General features: G+C 44.4%; 1 protein-coding gene across 1 annotated transcript; it reads left to right on the top strand.

Annotated features, from left to right (window-relative positions):
* The first annotated feature begins 4,502 nt into the window (after positions 1 to 4,502).
* LOC308335225 (uncharacterized protein) lies at positions 4,503 to 13,254 on the top strand. Its single transcript, XM_080792238.1, has 3 exons — positions 4,503 to 4,574; positions 5,247 to 6,095; positions 7,888 to 13,254. The coding sequence occupies exons 1-3, from the start codon at positions 4,520 to 4,522 to the stop codon at positions 13,095 to 13,097; spliced, it is 6,114 nt and encodes a 2,037-aa protein (XP_080648364.1). The 5' UTR covers positions 4,503 to 4,519; the 3' UTR covers positions 13,098 to 13,254.
* The last annotated feature ends 5,283 nt before the right edge of the window (positions 13,255 to 18,537 follow it).

The raw sequence follows: 18,537 nt of genomic DNA, 5'->3' as shown, positions 1-18,537 counted from the left end.
CTGAAAGCTATAGGCTGTATACATACATGTATATGCATCGTCTCTTTATGCATTAATGACCAGTGTTGTTTTTGTCAGCAAATTTCTATTTTAGTTTTAGTCATAAGACTTACAAGCTCACAGTTTTAGTCACCTGGAATGTTTTAGTGTTTGGTCTAGTTTTAGTCGACTAAATCTACAGTTGATTTAGTCGACTAAAATGTACTGTATTCTGGCGGCCCTTGATGCCGTCATAATGACTGTTATTACACTTGCATGCAACCAAAATGATTTATACTGGAACTCTTGTCCACTATTCCCTTCCTAACATTTTAGTCTAGTTTTTATTTATTGACAATATTGTCAGTAGCCTATTTTTAGTCTTAGTTTTAGTCATCATAGCTTATAGCAGCTTTAAGGGGTTTATCACACATCAATGATGAATCGATAGGTTCGTATAGGTTACTCAAAATAACATTTCAGGCCCGGGCATCTGGTCTGGACACCTATAGGTTGGTAATCCAGCCTGACAGCGTGTCACAGGTTCGAGTCCCGATCCCGATGACCTTTTTGCTGCTAATCTCCGGCACCCTGTGCACACACACTCCCTGAATGCCAGAGCAGAACCTCTCTGCTCCACCTTTTTCACATCAGCCTGTTGCAGTATATGACCACCAGCAGGCTGATTTTTCGTACAAAATGCTGCACATCCAGAATTCTATCCTCAGAGATGCTATGAGTGATCTGGCTCTGCATTTCCTCAACAAATTGAAGAAAAGTGTTGCAAAAAACATGTTTATATTACTCCAAAACATTTTTGCCAAACATCACACACACTCCTATCCTCCTGGTGTAGACCTGTGCCCAGAAGGGCACTTTTTCTAGAAAATATCGTATTAGATATTATTCCCACAGATTTTGTCCAAACATCACAGAACTCATTATGGACTAGTCTTAATAGTGATCAAGTCGTATCATTATTATTCCATTCCATTGCAATTACCTATATGATTGGCTTTCAAAGTTGGTAGGGAGTGGCTGTTTTGCACAAAATGCCACATCATAAATGCAGCGCCCAATTGCTGCATGGGAAACATTGGACCCACATTCTCATTAAGCCATGCATGGAAGAACCTCCATTTTGTAAAATGTCTTTGAACCGTATAGGTTGTACAATGAATGAACATGTTTATTTTCCCCTATGGATTCCTTGGATCGTGACTCAAATTATAGGCCCCGTTTGCTCCAGATTACATTTTCTTCCATAGTGTTTTCTTCAAAACACACTTTTTTTCTACAAATCCTACAGATTTAGTTCAAAACTCACACAAATGGTTACACATTATTCTCATGTGATCAAGATATATAAATTAGTTTTTTTCATTCCAAGTGGCTGACCAATGTTTGCAGGGCCTGCAGGCCTTACTTCTTTCCTCCTTTTATATACATAGATAAGATAATATAAGATCTTTATCGTCACTGTATGAGACATACAACGCAATTTAGTTTAGTGCAACCATAACACACAGCAGTATCAACAGAGAGAGAAGAAAAAAAGGACAAAGAAAGAAAGAAACACTGATGAGGCAACTTCATGGCTTAAGCACTATAATGCACTGTTAAAAATAGTAAAATACACCAATAAAATATTAAGTAGATAAAATAAGGGGGACCACACAATCACAAGATTAAATAGATGGAACAACTTTTAACGTTGTTTGTCACAGTTCCACTCAGCCAAACACATGGACTTGAATAGCTTAGTGTTTTGTAAGGACCAGGTGAGAACATTCTCTCTCTCCATCTCCGCGTCCTAAACCTCGCCCCTTGGTTGCTACATTCACTGTACATTTATGTTAAAACGTACTGTAAAACCAGTCTGTTCAAGTTACTGGTGACAAATCAAGGCTGCTAATGTGGTACCATTTCTAAACAAGGGTTTGGTTGTCAAACCTCTGCATTATGGAGGAAAGACTGAATCATGGAGAAGGTGAGCTAATATAGTTTGCGCGTGCGTGCATGTGTGTGCGCGTGTGTGCATGTGTGCGTGCGTGTGTGTGCGTGCGTGCGCTCGTGCGTCTGTGTCATGCGTGCGAGTGCATGCATACATGTGCTTGCATCTATACATGCATGTAGCTTTGTGTGTGTGTTTGTGTTAGTGTATGTATGTGCTTGTGCATGTGTGAGTGCGTGCGTGTGTGCGTGCGTGCGTGCGTGCGTGCATGCATGCGTGAGTGCGCTCACTGTAGTGCATGTCGACTGGACTGGGACACTGAGAACATGTTGTACAGTACTGTGCATGTGGCCAAGGTACAACCACACCGTATATTATGACCACAGACACACTGAAGTGAGTTTGGCTACAAACACAATACACCGATTGAGAGCCGTTGTGGGGGGAAAAAAAACATGCTCTGCGAGGACGATGAGGGACACGAAATAATTCTGTCTTCATGCCCGTGCAGCTGGGGTTCCGTCCACGTTCCGGGTTTAAGAAGTTTGCCGTATTTTGAATCCAAATTACAGTGACGTCGTGCTTCAAGTGACATTATTACATTACACAGCTTACTTTGTGTTTGAAGTGATGAAGTCGGTGGTTAAAGTGTTGGGACAATGATCTTCTCAGTGGGTTCATTCAAAAAAAAATATCGCATTCAAATGTATGAGTATGATTCTGAAGCAAGCATCATGTGCCTTAACCCATTTTGACTTGAGGACGATTAAAAAAAATGTGTTCTAAATCATGACAGTTTTCTGAAAAACCCATGTTTCTATGTCAGTGGTGCTCAACCTTTTTCATGTCAAGGACCCCCAGAATTATCTGTATTTGGCTGCGGACCCCCATCTGAATATATGTTGTTCCAGGGACCCCCCAGAAGAAAAGATTTGAGTTAAAAACGCTCTGAAAGAATATATGTTCAAAGATTTGCGCCACATTTTCACGATTTTACAAAAATAGCAGACCTACAAGCTCATAGCGCGGCACTCTGTGCCGCGCTATGAGCTTGTATATCTGCTATTTTTCAATAGCTAAAGTATAACATAATGCTTGAAACACCAAAAGTGGTTCCCGCCCAAACTGGGTTAAGCCTGTTGTGGCCCAGCTAAAAGCCCAGGAGAAACAAAGCCCACATTGTGTTCACAATTACCACACTTTTATAGCGCTGACTGTATTAGAAACGTATCCTTATTAAAGGTTCACCGTGTAGTAATACCTGACGACTGCCAGGAAGCAGCTGGAACGTGTTACCACAAGGGCAACTCTGCCCCGCAGTGTTTTCACTGATTAGACAACAATACCACCTGCTTTACCACAGTCTGGAGCAGGAAGCTCTGCAGCTTTCACTGTCGCTGGTGTGTGTACTTTTACTCAAGTACTGCACTTAAGTACAATTTTGAGGTATTTGTACTTTACTTGAGTATTTCCAATTTCCAGTATACTTCTACTTCTACTACATCTCGGAGCCAAAATTTGTACTTTTACTTCACTACAATTATTTTAAAACTTTAGTTACTAACTTACTAGTTAGTTACTTTGGTGATTTTAAAAACATACACTTCAACTTCAACCCTATACATTTCAGCCATTTGAAAAAAGCCGATCTACAAGCTCACAATGCGTCACAGTCACAATGCGACGCATTGTGAGCTTGTAGATCGGCTATTTTCAATAGATTTTCTACACATTTTGCACTTTACTTTTAGTACTTTAAGTACATTTTGATTCAGATACTTTTGCTTTTACTTTTACTTGTAACGAAGTAGTTCTAAATTGCAGTATTGGTACTTTTACTTAAGTAAAACAATTGAGTACTTTTTCCATTACTGACCCCTGTATACTATACATACAGTAGGCATACTGTATGTAAGAACATACAGAACAGTGATCCACTGATCCTCAACCCGTTTAATTTCAAGGACCGCTCAGTTTGACATGCATTAGTCCCCCCATTTAATGGCATTTCTATCTCTGGGATCCCCAATTTAATATTGTAAAAACAATGTTAATTTAACTCCGTGCTTGTACAAAATGCATACTGTAGTTCCAAACTTTCATTTAGCTGGTGACCCCCTGGAAGTCTCTCAAGGACCCCCTGGGGGTCCCCGGACAGACCCCACTTTGGGAAGCACTGTCTTACAACACTTCACATCAGGTGCATGTCTGAGAAAATGCAGCTTTGGGTGTATTCAGTCAGTGTGTAAGCACACACATTGTGCACATTTATGACAAAGTAGCGCCATGTGGCTTTATACAGCGCTCACTCGTAACTTCCTGCTTAGACAGTAGAGACACGGTGTGCTTCTAGACAATCACATGACACATGCGTATGTACTGTAGGTGCTTGGCATTCTTGCTGTGTCCCCTGTGATTGTGCAGTCAGTGCATCACTATATTGTTCAAAATTAGAGCCACTTTGTTGCTTCTGGTGGCATTGCGTAATAATGACAATGTGAGTAACGTTTTACCGAAATACTACAAAAGTGGAAGTGAAAAAAAGAGGAAGTGGAAGAGAAAGGACAAGAGGAAGACGGGGACGAGATGGAGGGAAACTGTGAGAGCACTAGCGACACGGTCACGGTAACAACAATCAGCGGTGAGTTGAGTCAACGTTTTCATCCATTAATTTATACTGTATAACTCAGTTCAGTATGCGTGTTATTCTGTTCTGTAAACAGTCAGGGAGAGGAGAAGAGGGAAGTGACGTAGGAAATGTGTTGTCTCTGTTCAGTAAACCAGTCTTTAAAAGGACAGACATTAATTTAACCCATTTTGACCTGGGAACGATTCTACAATCCTGACAGTGTTCTGATATGTTTCTATGTCAGTCGTTCTCAAACATTTTCATGTCAAGGACCCCCAAGATTATATGTAATTTGGCCGCCGACCCCCATATGAAAATATGTTGTTCCAGGGACCCCCCCCCATGAAGCAAAGATTTGACTTAAAACGTTTGCTTTGAAAAAATATATATTCAAAGATTTGTGCCACATTTTCACGATTTTTCAAAAATAGTATACCTACAAGCTCGCTATGAGCTTGTAGATCTGCTATTTTTTTAATTGCTAAAGTATGCTTAAAACACCAAAAGGGGTTCCCGCCCCAAAATGGGTTAACTGAGATAGGATTAGTAACACTTTATTGACAGGTATAATTGCTGATGTGGTATAGCTAGATCACTGAGCACACATCTCTGTTTTTGTGTGTCATTTAGCTGTAGCTCAGCCGGTGCGGTGCACTAAGGAAGTACTGCTGCCTCTCTTCACAGACGAGTGCCTGCAAGCCACCATGCCGAAACCAGAGACTCCTGCTTCGCTCACCGCTCCTCCTCCTCCTCCTCCTCCTCTTCTCCTCCCCGAACTTCGACTGGTCCTCCTGGGCCGGAAAGGAGCCGGGAAGAGCGCGGCGGGCAACACCATCCTGGGAGGCGGAGCCACGCAGGCGGGAGGAGGGGGCTTCTTCTTCCAGAGCGGGAAGCCCACGGAGGAGTGCGCGAAGAGGCGCGCAGACGTGGCGGGGAGACGCGTCACGGTGGTGGACACCCCCGGCTGGGAGTGGTACTACCCGCTCAACAGCACGCCCGGCTGGGTGCGGCGAGAGACCTGGCGCGGCGTGGCGCTGCAGTGCGCTCCAGGACCGCACGCCGTGCTCCTCGTGGTGCGCTCGTGCGCGTCGGTGACGGAGGCCTTCACCAGACAGATAGAAGAGCACCTGGAGCCTTTAGGGGGAGGCGTCTGGGAGCACGCCCTGTTGCTGTTCACGAGGGGGGACGAGCTGGCGTCCGTGGCGTCCATGGAACAGCGGATCCTGAGCAGCGGGCCGGCCCTCCAGAACCTCCTCAAGAGGTGCGGCAACCGGTACCACATCCTGGACAACAGCAGCAGCAGCAGGAGCAAAGGGGACGCCACCACGGCCACGCAAGTTCAAGAGCTGATGAGGAAGATGGAGGAGATGGTGAAGGGGAGGAACGGAGGACTAGGAGGGTACTTTGGGGTGGACAACCTGGTTCTGCGGGAGATGGAGGCGGACGGGAAGCGGAGAGCGAGGGAGAGAAGGAAGAAGCAGAGGCAGATGGAGGCGCAGACGCAGAGAGGAAGCATCAGAGCCGCTCTCATAAGTGAGTTTTCATTACTTGCGTGAACTCTAAGGCTATAGAAAAAAAGATCACAGAAGCCACTTGGCAAAGTTGGCAATATTCACAAGTCTGAAATCATTCACTTGTAATAATAATAATAATATTAATACCTTTCAAAAGCATGTTTACAAAGTGCACAACACAAATAACGAATCACAAAAGCAAAAAACCAATTTAAATTTAAAACAAACGCAATCAAATGAGCACAAGCATTATAGCCAAAGGCTCTAACAAAAAGCCATCCTATAAAAATTAGTCTTTAGTGCCCAGTGAGGTAGCCTGTCTAACTGATTCCACAGGTGAGGGGCCCTTATTCTGTATTTAAGTCAGATGTCATTTTGTCATAAAATGGCGATAGTATTCAGTGTAGGCCTGTCACACGGCCTTGTTTTCGTCTCAGTCCTTGTTTTAGTCCGACGGAGGGACACAATATAACTCTATGGGGACACAAAAGCGACACAAAAGTAGGACCCGGAAGTATCTCTGGAGGGGGCGCTTACGTCACGGCTGAAATACTGAATAACAAAAGCTCTATCACCTTCCGTTCTGAGTCTAGCCGTGGTGGTCACCTGGAGGAGCAGCTGGTCTGCCCATCTGAGGTTGTTCACTACATCTGCTTTTAGAGCTCTGTGGAAATGCCACCCAGTGCCAATCTTTCATTTCGGAAATGTGTGTGAAACAATGAGTTTATATTGTATTATAAACATAAATTGGGCTTTATATCTTCAATTTATTGTTTTTTATGTTTACAATTTTCAACTATTTTATCGTTGGCTTCACTAAAACAACTTCTAACTGATTTGAAAGGTGTTTATTAAAGTTTCTTATGCTATTATTATTCATATTAGTATTATTATTAAAGGGGCAGTTGACCCAAAAAGGTTCACACATACTTATTCATAGTGTGATAATCTGTGATTTGCTGAGGTTTGGGGATTTCTACCATAGTCGTCACCCACATACTGTACAAGCTCAGTGACATTTGATTCGTGGTGCTCAAAAGCACAAAAAGATAACATTTAAAAAAATAATTATACTCAGTCAACAGTAATTTTTCTGCCCAGAGAGCATGACACGGTTAACTCAAGATAATCTACACCTACAGACCTCATTGTGAACACTTAATTTATAACTATCTACAACCGTATAGCATCCCTGCTAATTGTACAGTATATCATCTACAACTGTAGTTTTTCAATTTGTTTGCTCACAAACCAAGTAATGCTTGAGGTGAGGTGACATGCTTTGTTAGAATACAATCACGTCCAAACAGTGTTGATTCCGTCGACTAAAACAATGACAAAGAATGTTCGTCGACTATCATTTTTCACTGACGAAAGCTAAATAGAAACTTAATGAAAACTAAGCTATGATGACAAAAACGATATGACTAAATATACCTGTATTGACAATTTCGTCAACAAATTAAAACTAGACTAAAAATGTTAGGAAGGGACTATACACTATAGTGGACAAGAGATCCAGTATAAGTCATTTTACAATTGGTTGCATGCTGAAAATAGCCGATCTACAAGCTCACATATGCTTTCAACGCGACACGTTGTGAACTTGTAGATCGGCTATTTTCAGCAAAGCAAAAGACTACATCAAGGCATCAAAATAAACAAAAAAATCGTATGATATTTAGTCGACTAAAACTAGGCTAACACTGAAACATTCCGGGTGACTAAAATGTGACAAAAACGAAATGAATACTATTCAAGAAAGGGTGAGAGTCCAAATGAGCTCATTCTGTTCATTTCTCCCTGCCCAGGCGATGGCTCTCATCACGTCTCAGACCTGGACACCCGGCAGTCATTCTCCAAGCCCTTCCGGCGTCTTCCCGAGGTCCGGCTAGTTCTGCTGGGAGAGCGCGAGACGGGGAAGAGCTCCGCGGGCAACGCCATCCTGGGCGGGGCCCACTTCTTCCCGACGGGGACGGTGACGGAGGAGTGCGCTCGCCGGCAGGCAGAGGTAGCCATGAGACTGGTGACTGTGGTGGACGTCCCGGGCTGGGAAGGAGGCGTGGCGGGTCCCACTCCGGAGAGAGTGAAGAGGGAGATCGTGGCTAGCGTTGCGATGTGTCCTCCGGGGCCTCACGCGCTGCTACTGGCCCTGAGGTTGGACACGCTGGTGAAGGTGGGCCCCGTCACGGAGCACCTGGAGCTCCTGGGCGAAGGCGTGTGGAGGCACGTGGTCCTGCTGTTCACCCACGGCGACCAGCTCCGGGAAGGGGTGGGCATCGAGCAGTACATCCAGAGGGGCGGCGGGGATCTCCGCTGGCTCTTGGAGAAATGCAAGGGGAGGTACCACGTCATTAGTAATGTAGAACTAGGAGTCGGTGGCGGCGGAGGTGTGGCTGGAGGTGGCGGCAGCGGAGGAGGCTCGGTGGCGCACGTGACGGAGCTCCTGGAGATGGTGGAGAAGATGGCCGTGGGGAACCGGTGCGAGGCCTTCTCGGGCCTGGTTCAGGAGGTCAGCAGCTTGAGTCGACAGAGGAACGAGAAGTTCACTCAGCGGCTGAGGGAGGCGGGCGACAAAATGCTCCGGCAGGAAACGGAGATGAAGAAGATGAGGGAGAGAGAGGTGAAGAGCATCCGGTGGTTCTTCGACCGGAAGAAGAAGAAGGTGAAGTCGCTGGCCGGGAAGTTGTCCAACAGTTGCGCTGCTTTGGAAAAAGAGGATGATGAGGAAGAGGAGGAGGAGAGAAGGAGCGGCGAGAAGACAAAGAACGAAATGGGAGAGCTGGAGGAGAGGATGAGGTGGCTGACGGATGACAAGGAGAGAGAGATTCAGGATATGAACGCCGAACACGACAGGATCCTGGCCACTTTACGCCAGTGCACCCGTGAAAAAGACGACGGCCTCCTCAAATTGGAGCTGAAAGAGAGGGAGATCGAAGAGCTGATTGAGAGAATCGACGAGCAGCAGATTAAGCTGCTCGACCTGGAGCGCCTCGGCTCGGAGAAAGACTGTGAGAGAAAACAGAGGGAGGGTGAGAACAGAGTAAGGCACCAGGCGTTGAAGGATGAAATTAAGAATTTATCAGAAAGGGTAGAGCTGCAGGGGAAAGAGAAGGCGGAGTTGAAGAAAAGAGTTGAGGATCTACAAGCAGACATACGTGAGTCAGAAAGGCACTACGAGGACATTGTTTTACAGCGTGAGAGTGAAGACGTCAGCAAAGAGAGGGACAACAGACAAAAGATGGTGGAGGTGGAATGCAAGCTCACAGGAGAGATGGAAAGAAGACTGAATGAAAAAGAAAAGGAGATGGAGGACATAAAAGTTGAAATGAAGACAATGTGTCAAGAAAAGCTGGCAGAGATGGAAAGGAGAGTGACTGAAAAAGACAATGAGATGGAAGGCATGAAAGTTGAAATGAAGACGGTGTGTAAAGAAAAGCAGGCAGAGATGGAAAGGAGAGTGGCTAAAAATGGCAAGGAGATGGAAGGCAAAGAACTTGAAATGAAGACAATGTGTGAAAAAAAGCAGGCAGAGATGGAAAGGAGACTGACTGAAAAAGACAATGAGATGGAAGGCATGAAAGTTGAAATGAAGACAGTGTATAAAGAAAAGCAGGCAGAGATGGAAAGTAGACTGAGTGAAAAGGACAATAAGATGAAGAACATGACACTTGAAATGGAGAACAAATGTCAGGAAATGCAGGCAGAGATGGAAAGTAGACTGACTAAAAAAGGCAAGGAGATGGAAGGCAAAGAACTTGAAATGAAGACAATGTGTGAAAAAAAGCAGGCAGAGATGGAAAGTAGACTGAGTGAAAAGGACAAGAAGATGAAGGACATGAAACTTGACTTGGAGAAAGAATGTCAGGAAATGCAGGCAGAGATGGAAAGAAAACTGACCGAAAAACACAAGGAGATGGAAGACATGACACTTGAAATGAAAACAGAATGTCTTGAAATGCAGGCAGAGATGAAACGAAGACAGGGGGAAAAAGGCGTGGCGATAGAAGGTGTGAAATTTGAGACCAAGAGAGCATTTGAGGAGAAAGTGGAAGAGCTGACATCACAGCATCGAAGAGAGCTGGAGAGAAAAATAGAAGAGAATGAAAGAGAGATGCAAGGCATGCAACTGCAGCATGAAGACGACATGGTGAGGAAAATTAAGCAGATGGAAAAACTGATAGAATTGAACGTTGTTCTACACCAGGAAGAAATGCAAAGAGAGTTAAGAGAACATGAGGCAGGTATGGAAAAGGTCAACCAAGGTCACCGGGCTGAAATAAGTCTCATACAACAAGAAGCAGAAAGAGAGATTAAAGAGATGAAGCAACAGCATGCAGATGAACTTGAGAATATTAGTCAAGAGACATCTCAGTTAAAGCAACAGCACGCCATCCAAATGGAGGAAACAGGACGAGAACATGAAAAAGAAAAGGAGACAATTTTACTCAATTATACATCAGAGATCACCCAAAAAATGAAAGAAAAGGAAAGAGATATTGTAGAGTTAAAACAGCAGCATACACTCCAAACAGACGAGACAAGGCAAGAAAATAAAAAAGAGAAGGAAGAAATTATTCTAAATCATGAAAAAGAAATGGCAAATGTAATTCAAGAAAAAGAACGAGAGATTGTGGAGTTGAAACGCCAGCATGTGAGTGCGATGGAAAGAGAACGGCGAGAAAAGGACGAGAAAGAACAGGTTGTTCAAGTTCAGAATGGAAAGATGGGACAAATACTGCACGACAAGGAACGAGAGACGATTGAGCTGAAACGGCACATAGAGAACATAGAGAACAACCTTCGGCTACAGGAGGAGAGGGAAAGGCTTGATGCAAATCACAGGAGAGAGTTGGAACAAAGACTACAAGAGAAAGAACAAGAGATGAAAGAGATTAAGTTGTGTATCGTAAACGAAAAGGGGAAAAATGTGAAAGAACGGGAAATGGAGATGGAACAGACGAGGCAGCAAACTGACGCCAGAGAGACCAAATGGAGGGAGGAACAAAGTGAGAGGGATGAGAGGAGGGAAATAGAGATTGAACAACTGAAAGAAATTATTGAGAGGAATGCACAAGGACTCATCAAAACACAAGAACTAGTGACACAGAAAGATAAAGAGCTGGAGGAAGCGGCAGAGAGCTCTGCAAACCTTTTGAAACAGCTGGAAGAGAACAATGAACTAAACACATGCACAATCACTGAAATACAGTGGCACCATGCTGAGCATGTGAGAGAGAGAGATGCTGAAGTGACACAAAAACTCCAAGAGAAAGAAGCAGAGCTCAACAGCTTGAACCGGAGAGACGGCGAGAATGAAAAAGAGATTTCCCAGCTGAGGCAAACAATCGAGCAGACGAAGTCGGAACTGAAGAAGTTGACAGGCAAGGTGGAAAAGGAGACGACAAACATGATAGAGGAGTACGAGAGGGAGATCGCCAGCATAAAGCAGGATATTGAATCCACAACACAGGAGAAGGAAATAGCCAAGAGCCAGCTGCGAGAAGTGGAGGAAGACAGCAAGAGATGCATTTCAGACATCACCAAGAAATACGAGGAGAGCCAAGGCCGAGTCAAAGAACTGCGAGAACAAAGTGAGAAAATAACAAAAGAGATAGAGGACCTACGAGAGAAGTATGAGGAGCATGAGAGGGAGTGCGAGGCGCAGAGAAGTGAACGTGTGCGTCGGGAGGAAGAGATTACTGAACTTCTGTGTATATATGAAGAGAAAGTGAAAAGCAAGGACTCTGAAATCCAGAACGTTTTGCGTGAGAGCAATCTAGCTCTGAAACGGGCCAATGAAACACTGCAGCGCGAGGTGGAGAGGATGAAAGCGACAAAACCAAAAGGAGAACTTCACGGCAGAGAGAATGGTGTAAGGGATACGATCAAGAAACCGAACAGCTGGGAGAAAAGTCTTGAAAGGAGGGAGGCAGAGGTGTGCAAAAAAGAGCAAGATCAGGAAAGTAAGGAAAGAGACGCCATGCCCGGAGATTCCGAGCGGCGTAATGGAGACTATGAGGTGGACACGAGCAACGTCGACGCGCATAAATTACACAGAGCTCATAGGAAATGTGAACTGATGACTGCAGTCAAGAGTGCCGCGGGGTCAGTGGGGGACGCTCATGTCATGTACCAGGAGGTGGGTGTGGTGGAGGAGGAGCCAGACAGGAAGGAAGAGGGAGTGAGAGGAACAGAATCGGATAGGAGAGCCCAAGGCCCGAAAGAAACGGAAGATCAGAGAGTAGAAACGTCCTCATCAGCTTCTGTGAGCAATAAATGTCAGTCTGACACACGACTGGGAGACGTGGGGAGCACAGAGGAGAGGGGACGAAAGGTGGAGATGAAAGGCAGCGTATCAGAAATGTGTGAGGAGGGGATGGAAAACAAGAGGAAGGGAAACAAACAAGCAAAGGTCATCAGAGGGAATAAGTTAAGCCACAGCACAGTAAACAAAAATCTGCCCGAGTCAGAGTTAAGGGTCGTGATGTTACGGGAGAACCGGTCCTCTCTCTACCCAACAGGAGTCACCATTCTGGGCAAAGAGGCATCACAGGCCAACGGTTCAAGCTCCGAGCCCTGGAGAGGTCAGATAGCCGGTCGGAACGTCAGCGTCGTAGAGCCGCTGGGTCTCGGGTGGCGTAACGGACCGGACCCAAGCGACGCGGCGCAGAGAGAGAACATTCTGGACAGCATCTCCCTGTCGCACCCGGGACCGCACGTCCTCCTCCTGGTCATACCGGCCTACCTGACCCTTACTCCGAAATACAGGAAGGCCGTGGAGGACCACGTGGGACTGTTTGGGGAGGAGATGTGGCGGAGCACACTGCTGCTGTTCACCTGGGGGGAAACTTTAGGGGAGAGCACCGAGCAGCACATCCTGAGGAACGGGGATCTAATGGCGCTCGTAGAGAAATGCGGGGGCAGGTATCACATGTTGACCGGCAAGTTAAACAACCCTCTAATAGAGGGATTATTTGAGAAGATGGAGGACATGGTGGCATTAAACAATACAGAGTAGTGTTTGTTGTAGAGATGTGTGGTGACAATGTGGAACATGTAGTGAGAAACAGCAAATGATAGATTTAGCCTAGAAGGGGGAAAAAAAAGAAGAAAACAAAAAGATAATAATAATGCTATAATGCTGTATTATTTTTCAACATGAAATGTTGACACTTCTCAGGTGAAATGTCACCAAATAAAATGATTACTTGTAATGTATTGCATCGTACATTGATTTTATCATCCGTTCATACAGTCCATACATGCATTCATAATGGGTTTTTTATACAGGAAAGGTATTCTAAAATAATGTATACAGCAAAGGTATTCAAAAATAGTTTTCATGAAGTCTTTAGATGTACAACTTTCAGAAGAGTGTGTGTGTGTGTGTGTGTGTGTGTGTGTGTGTGTGTGTGTGTGTGTGTGTGTGTGTGTGTGTGTGCGTGTGCGTGCGTGCGCACGTGTCAATAACTTGCTATTTCCACAAGATGGAGCTCTTGTTTCAACTTTTAACATTAAGTTGAAAGCAACTCCAGGGCATTTTGCCAATCAGTAGCATGACGAGGCCTTCAACGCAGGCTGGTCACCGACAATACTCCCACATCAAAGTTGGTATGGTGACTTTATACATGGTCAGATATGTGTCCACAAATTATCAACTTACCCAAATACAGCTCAAGTGGAGTTAAGAGGGTTTTTTTCGGTGTGACTTCTCATTCAGATCAATGATGGGGAAAATAACAACTATCTCCTAAGTTTGAGTTAGGTGGTTTTACTGACAGTTTGAAGATCCAATGGAGTTATAGGTTTACCAGTAGTCAGAAGAGCTTTTTATTACTTATCAATCATTGGTTCAATATTGCAAATTTATTTTGTAAAACCAAGTATTCTTGTGTAGACTCGATCCAGGGCTTTTTCCTGCTGTACTGTCACTGTGAGGGTCCATGTCTCGGCCCCATACAGCAGTACTGGCTCCACAGTAGCTATATGAACCGCCGCCTCTTAAGGTCTTCTCCCATACACATACAGTAGCCTATGTAAATATGCATAATGGTGCATTTACTGTATAGCGCCTTTGTCTAAAGCACTGCATTGCATTCACACATCGACAGTGGAGGAAAGTCAGGAAACCATGTAAGGTACCAACCTGCTCGGGAGCAGTTTATATATAGGGTTCAGTGTTCTTGCTCGAGGTCACTGACTCAGGAGGAGCCGGGGATCCAACAGTGAACCTTCCGTTTCACTCTTGCCTCCTGAGCCCCTATTATTATTGTGTGTGTGTGTGTGTGTGTGTGTGTGTGTGTGTGTGTGTGTGTGCGTGCGTGAGTGCGTGCGTGCGTAATGTCTATTGGTTTCGTGTCTGTGAACTTTCCAGACACCACATCTAGCTTTGAGTTTCTTAACCAGTTTCCTCTCATCGTCGACAACCAGATAACATGGTTACCAAATGACTGGCTGCTTTGCTTTATAAGAAATCCAGATAAGTCCTCACTAATGCTCATGATAAAATGGTGCCATTTTCTTCTCCTCGGTCTGTGTCTCGTACAGGAAGGCATGTGGACACTTCACTCGCATCATGGTAATGCAATATGGCTCGCAAAACACACTACCGGTACTTCATCATTATTATTAGAACTCTAAATGTCAATCTACTGTATAGCACCGGAGTTTCGGATCTATGGCGTACTAGTGTTGATTTCATTGACGAAATTGACAACTTTTTCGGCGACTACCTTTTTTCACTGACGAAAAACTAATACTAAATAATAAATAAAATAAAAAATGTGTCAAAGGACGTTCCGAGTTGAGCATACCGGGAATCAGAGCTTATTCCGCCCCCACCCTGTTGCAGCCCTGCTTCGAAAACCCACCACCATCTCCCCCACCCACAACCGTCATGAGTCATGACTGACTCTCAGTCTTAGTCTGACACACGCACCCACGCACGCACACACACACACAAACACACCCATAGACACAGATCAGACACGTGTGCGACTGTGCGTGTGCCCTTAAAAGGTAATAAGAAACTATTATATTTTTTAGCATTGGCCAATACAGCTAGGATTTCTCGAGCTAAAAAAAGTACAATGTATTCTTCCGGTTATTTATTTATTTTTCTGTTCAGCAGTTTTATCATAATGTACAGTAACCCTAGTGGTAGATGGCACTGCATGGTTTTGTTTTCTTCTCCCGTAGATATGCATGGTCTGGTGGGGGTGCTTTTCATCATGTTGACATAACATATAGATGCTAAGCACTTGATGGGATCTTATCTCAGCTGCAACATCACGGCCTAGGTTACACCTCAGCGTACGACGTGTGTAGCTTCTCAGTGTTTATACAAAACAGACGTTTGATACGGGCTTCAAGAGGCTCTAAGCAGGCTGATGACTGAGTGTCCTATTTGCGTAGACCTGTCGTGACACAAGATATTACATCAAACATCCGGTCATCAGCTCTTGCTGTGGTTCTCTGCTGGTTTCACACTAGGACTATAGACCGTGGGAAAAGTACTCAATTGTTTGTACCAATAAGTACCAATAATGCAATTTAGAACTACTTTGTGAAAGTACGGAGTGAAAGTACGGAATTGAAAATGTACTTGAGTACAAAAGTATTGGCATCAAACCGTACTTGAAGTACTAAAAGTAAAAGTATTCATATTGCAGAATGTCCCATTTCACAAGTTCAAAATGTGTAGAAAATCTATTGAAAATAGCCGATCTACAAGCTTGCATTGAGAGCTTGTAGATTGGCTATTTTCAAATGGCCGAAATGTATGTTCAGGTGACCTCCTACTTTAGGAGTGGGTCTGTAAAGCTGAAGGAAGATTCTGCCCCTCTTGTCAGGATGGAATATGAAATGAATTATCAATGAATCATCAATCAATCATAATTAACTGTAACAAGTAATACCTTTACTCACTGATTTTTCCTTTTGATTAGAAGAATGTCCGAATTGCACAGGCACACGCACATACACCTCAAACAGTACAGGGAAGGTCTCAATTGTTTACTAAAATAACCTGCCCATTGCTGCTGTAAACATCAGCCATAATGAGTTTTTAACTTATCATACATTTATTTCCCCCTAATTATAAACATAACATATGAACACATGGTTGACGGACGGACGGCCTGCATGCTGACCCCACCTTAATTCTTTCACCTCCATTGCCGTAGGTCAATTGAAGCCTATTTTTTATACCACTCTTACCGCCATTGCTGTTGATTAATGGCAATTGCGCTTTTAGAGTATGTGTGGCGTGTGTGTGTTGTAATGGTTGATGAAGAATACAGGGAAGTGTCTGTATTAGAGATGGCCTAATTGACCTTTGACGGTTTGACCACAGCCTAGAGGAAGCCTACATGACTAAGGTCATAAAATACCAACTACTTCTAAATACCATCTCAGAGCTGGGCTATAGGTGCAGACTATTTGGCAGCCTAGGGCATACGATAATTGTGTCTCTATAATCGTCAGCCGTCATATATGATATATATATGAAGTGTGTGTGTGTGTGTGTGTGTGTGTGTGTGTGTGTGTGTGTGTGTGTGTGTGTGTGTGTGTGTGTGTGTGTGTCTGTCTGCGTGGGGGGTTGTTGAGAGGGTTCCCTGAGCCCTCGACGTTTGCCATTTGTCTTCCTTCCTGTTTTGTCTTCTCACACTTCCTGTCAACTGACTCATCTCAAGTGTCTTGCTCTCGTAATCATCTATGCACGCACACACACGCACGCATGCACACACACACACACACACACACACACACACACACACACACACACACACACACACACACACACACACAGAGAGAGACAGACAGACAGACAGACAGACAGACAGACACTCACCTTTATGCATGCTAGTGATCTGTTTCATATTGTGGCACCTATTTGTTATGTGTAGACCTTAAAATGAAATAGATAGGTACAGAACACTATACTGTAATAATGATCCATGCTTAACGAACAGTTTACCCAAAGCATGTGAGAGAGAGAGAGAGAGAGAGAGAGAGAGAGAGAGAGAGAGAGAGAGAGAGAGAGAGAGAGAGAGAGAGAGAGAGAGAGAGAGAGAAATGTAGATGGGTATACTTTTAGTTAAGTTTAGTTTGGTTTAGTTACTGTAGTATAACATAACATTGAATATAAAGAGAGGAGAGGCAAGATAAAGTGTGAAAAAGGACAGTTGATAAAGAGGGTATGAGAGAATGCGACCAACCGGGAGATTATCTTGAGAAGTGAAAAAAGATGAAGCATTTTAATACTCATGAGAGAGAGAGAGAGAGAGAGAGACACACACACACACAAGAAAGCCATTTGGGGGGGGGGGCAGAGAGAGAGAGTGAAAGATAGATGGGAGGGTGATCCGTCACTGTTAGTTTCCTCAGGATGTGGTTACCACGACAACATCGTTACTTTATGATCTCCTTCCACACCTGCGACTGCGTGTGTGTGTGTGTGTGTGTGTGTGTGTGTGTGTGTGTGTGTGTGCGCTCGTGTGTGTGTGCATATGTATGCATGCCTGCGTGCGCGTGTGTGAGAGAGAGGGCGGGACTTTGAACAGACTGAACTTTTCAAAGTGGGAAATGGACAGAAAGCAATGGCAGAGGAGAGAACTCTAGAGAGAGCATGAAAGCAGAGAGAAAGGATGTTGAGTAGACTAGTCTATGACTATTATGTAGGACGGGCAGAAGATGTGAAACCAGAGGACAAATGAACACGTGACGAAATATAGACAACAAAGGAACTGGTAAAACAAAAATCTGAATTTTCTGCGTAATAATCATTTATTCATCTTGTTTTTTCTCTTCCTCCTCTAACTCACACTCTTTCTCTCTCTGTGTGTCTGACACAGACATTACCCTAATTACAACGGTGTGGTCATCGAAAGAGAACGCTAGCATTGCACAACAGAAGGTCTATACGTGTCGTGTACTTCTTCAAGTTGGCCTCTTGCGCATGGGTTATGTGACATGGCTTACTTTTGTACAAAATATCTGTCTTTGGGCTCCCCCGTTGCCCGGGCCGTGGCTCAGCACTTATCACATAAATATGGCTGTATTCCTTCCTGCAGCTGGCCTGGGATCAGATCCCACCTGCGTCCGACCTGAGGCTCTTTGCTGCGTGTCATCCGCTCTCTCAATTCAATTAGTCCGGCAGTCGAGGTGGACAGGTGGGAAATTAGTGTTTTCTATTGGCCTATTGTGCTATCTTTTAGCGATTTTGAGCGGGTGTTCCATGCCTTCATATCTACGCGGTTGGACTACTGTAATGCCTTGTACGCTGGTTTAAACCAAGCCTCCCTCGCTCGACTCCAGCTAGTCCAAAACTCAGCCGCTCGCCTACTCACAGGTACTCGCAGACATGAGCATATCACACCTGTCTTGGCCTCCCTTCATTGGCTCCCTGTCCGCTTCAGAGTGGATTTTAAAATTATTTTATTTGTCTTTAAATCTAT

Source organism: Protomyctophum bolini (assembly GCF_963924005.1).
Source record: "Protomyctophum bolini genome assembly, chromosome: 20".
Classification (NCBI taxonomy): Eukaryota; Metazoa; Chordata; class Actinopteri; order Myctophiformes; family Myctophidae; genus Protomyctophum; species Protomyctophum bolini.
Note: the sequence above shows the minus strand (reverse complement) of the source record. Positions and strands in the feature narration are given on the sequence as shown.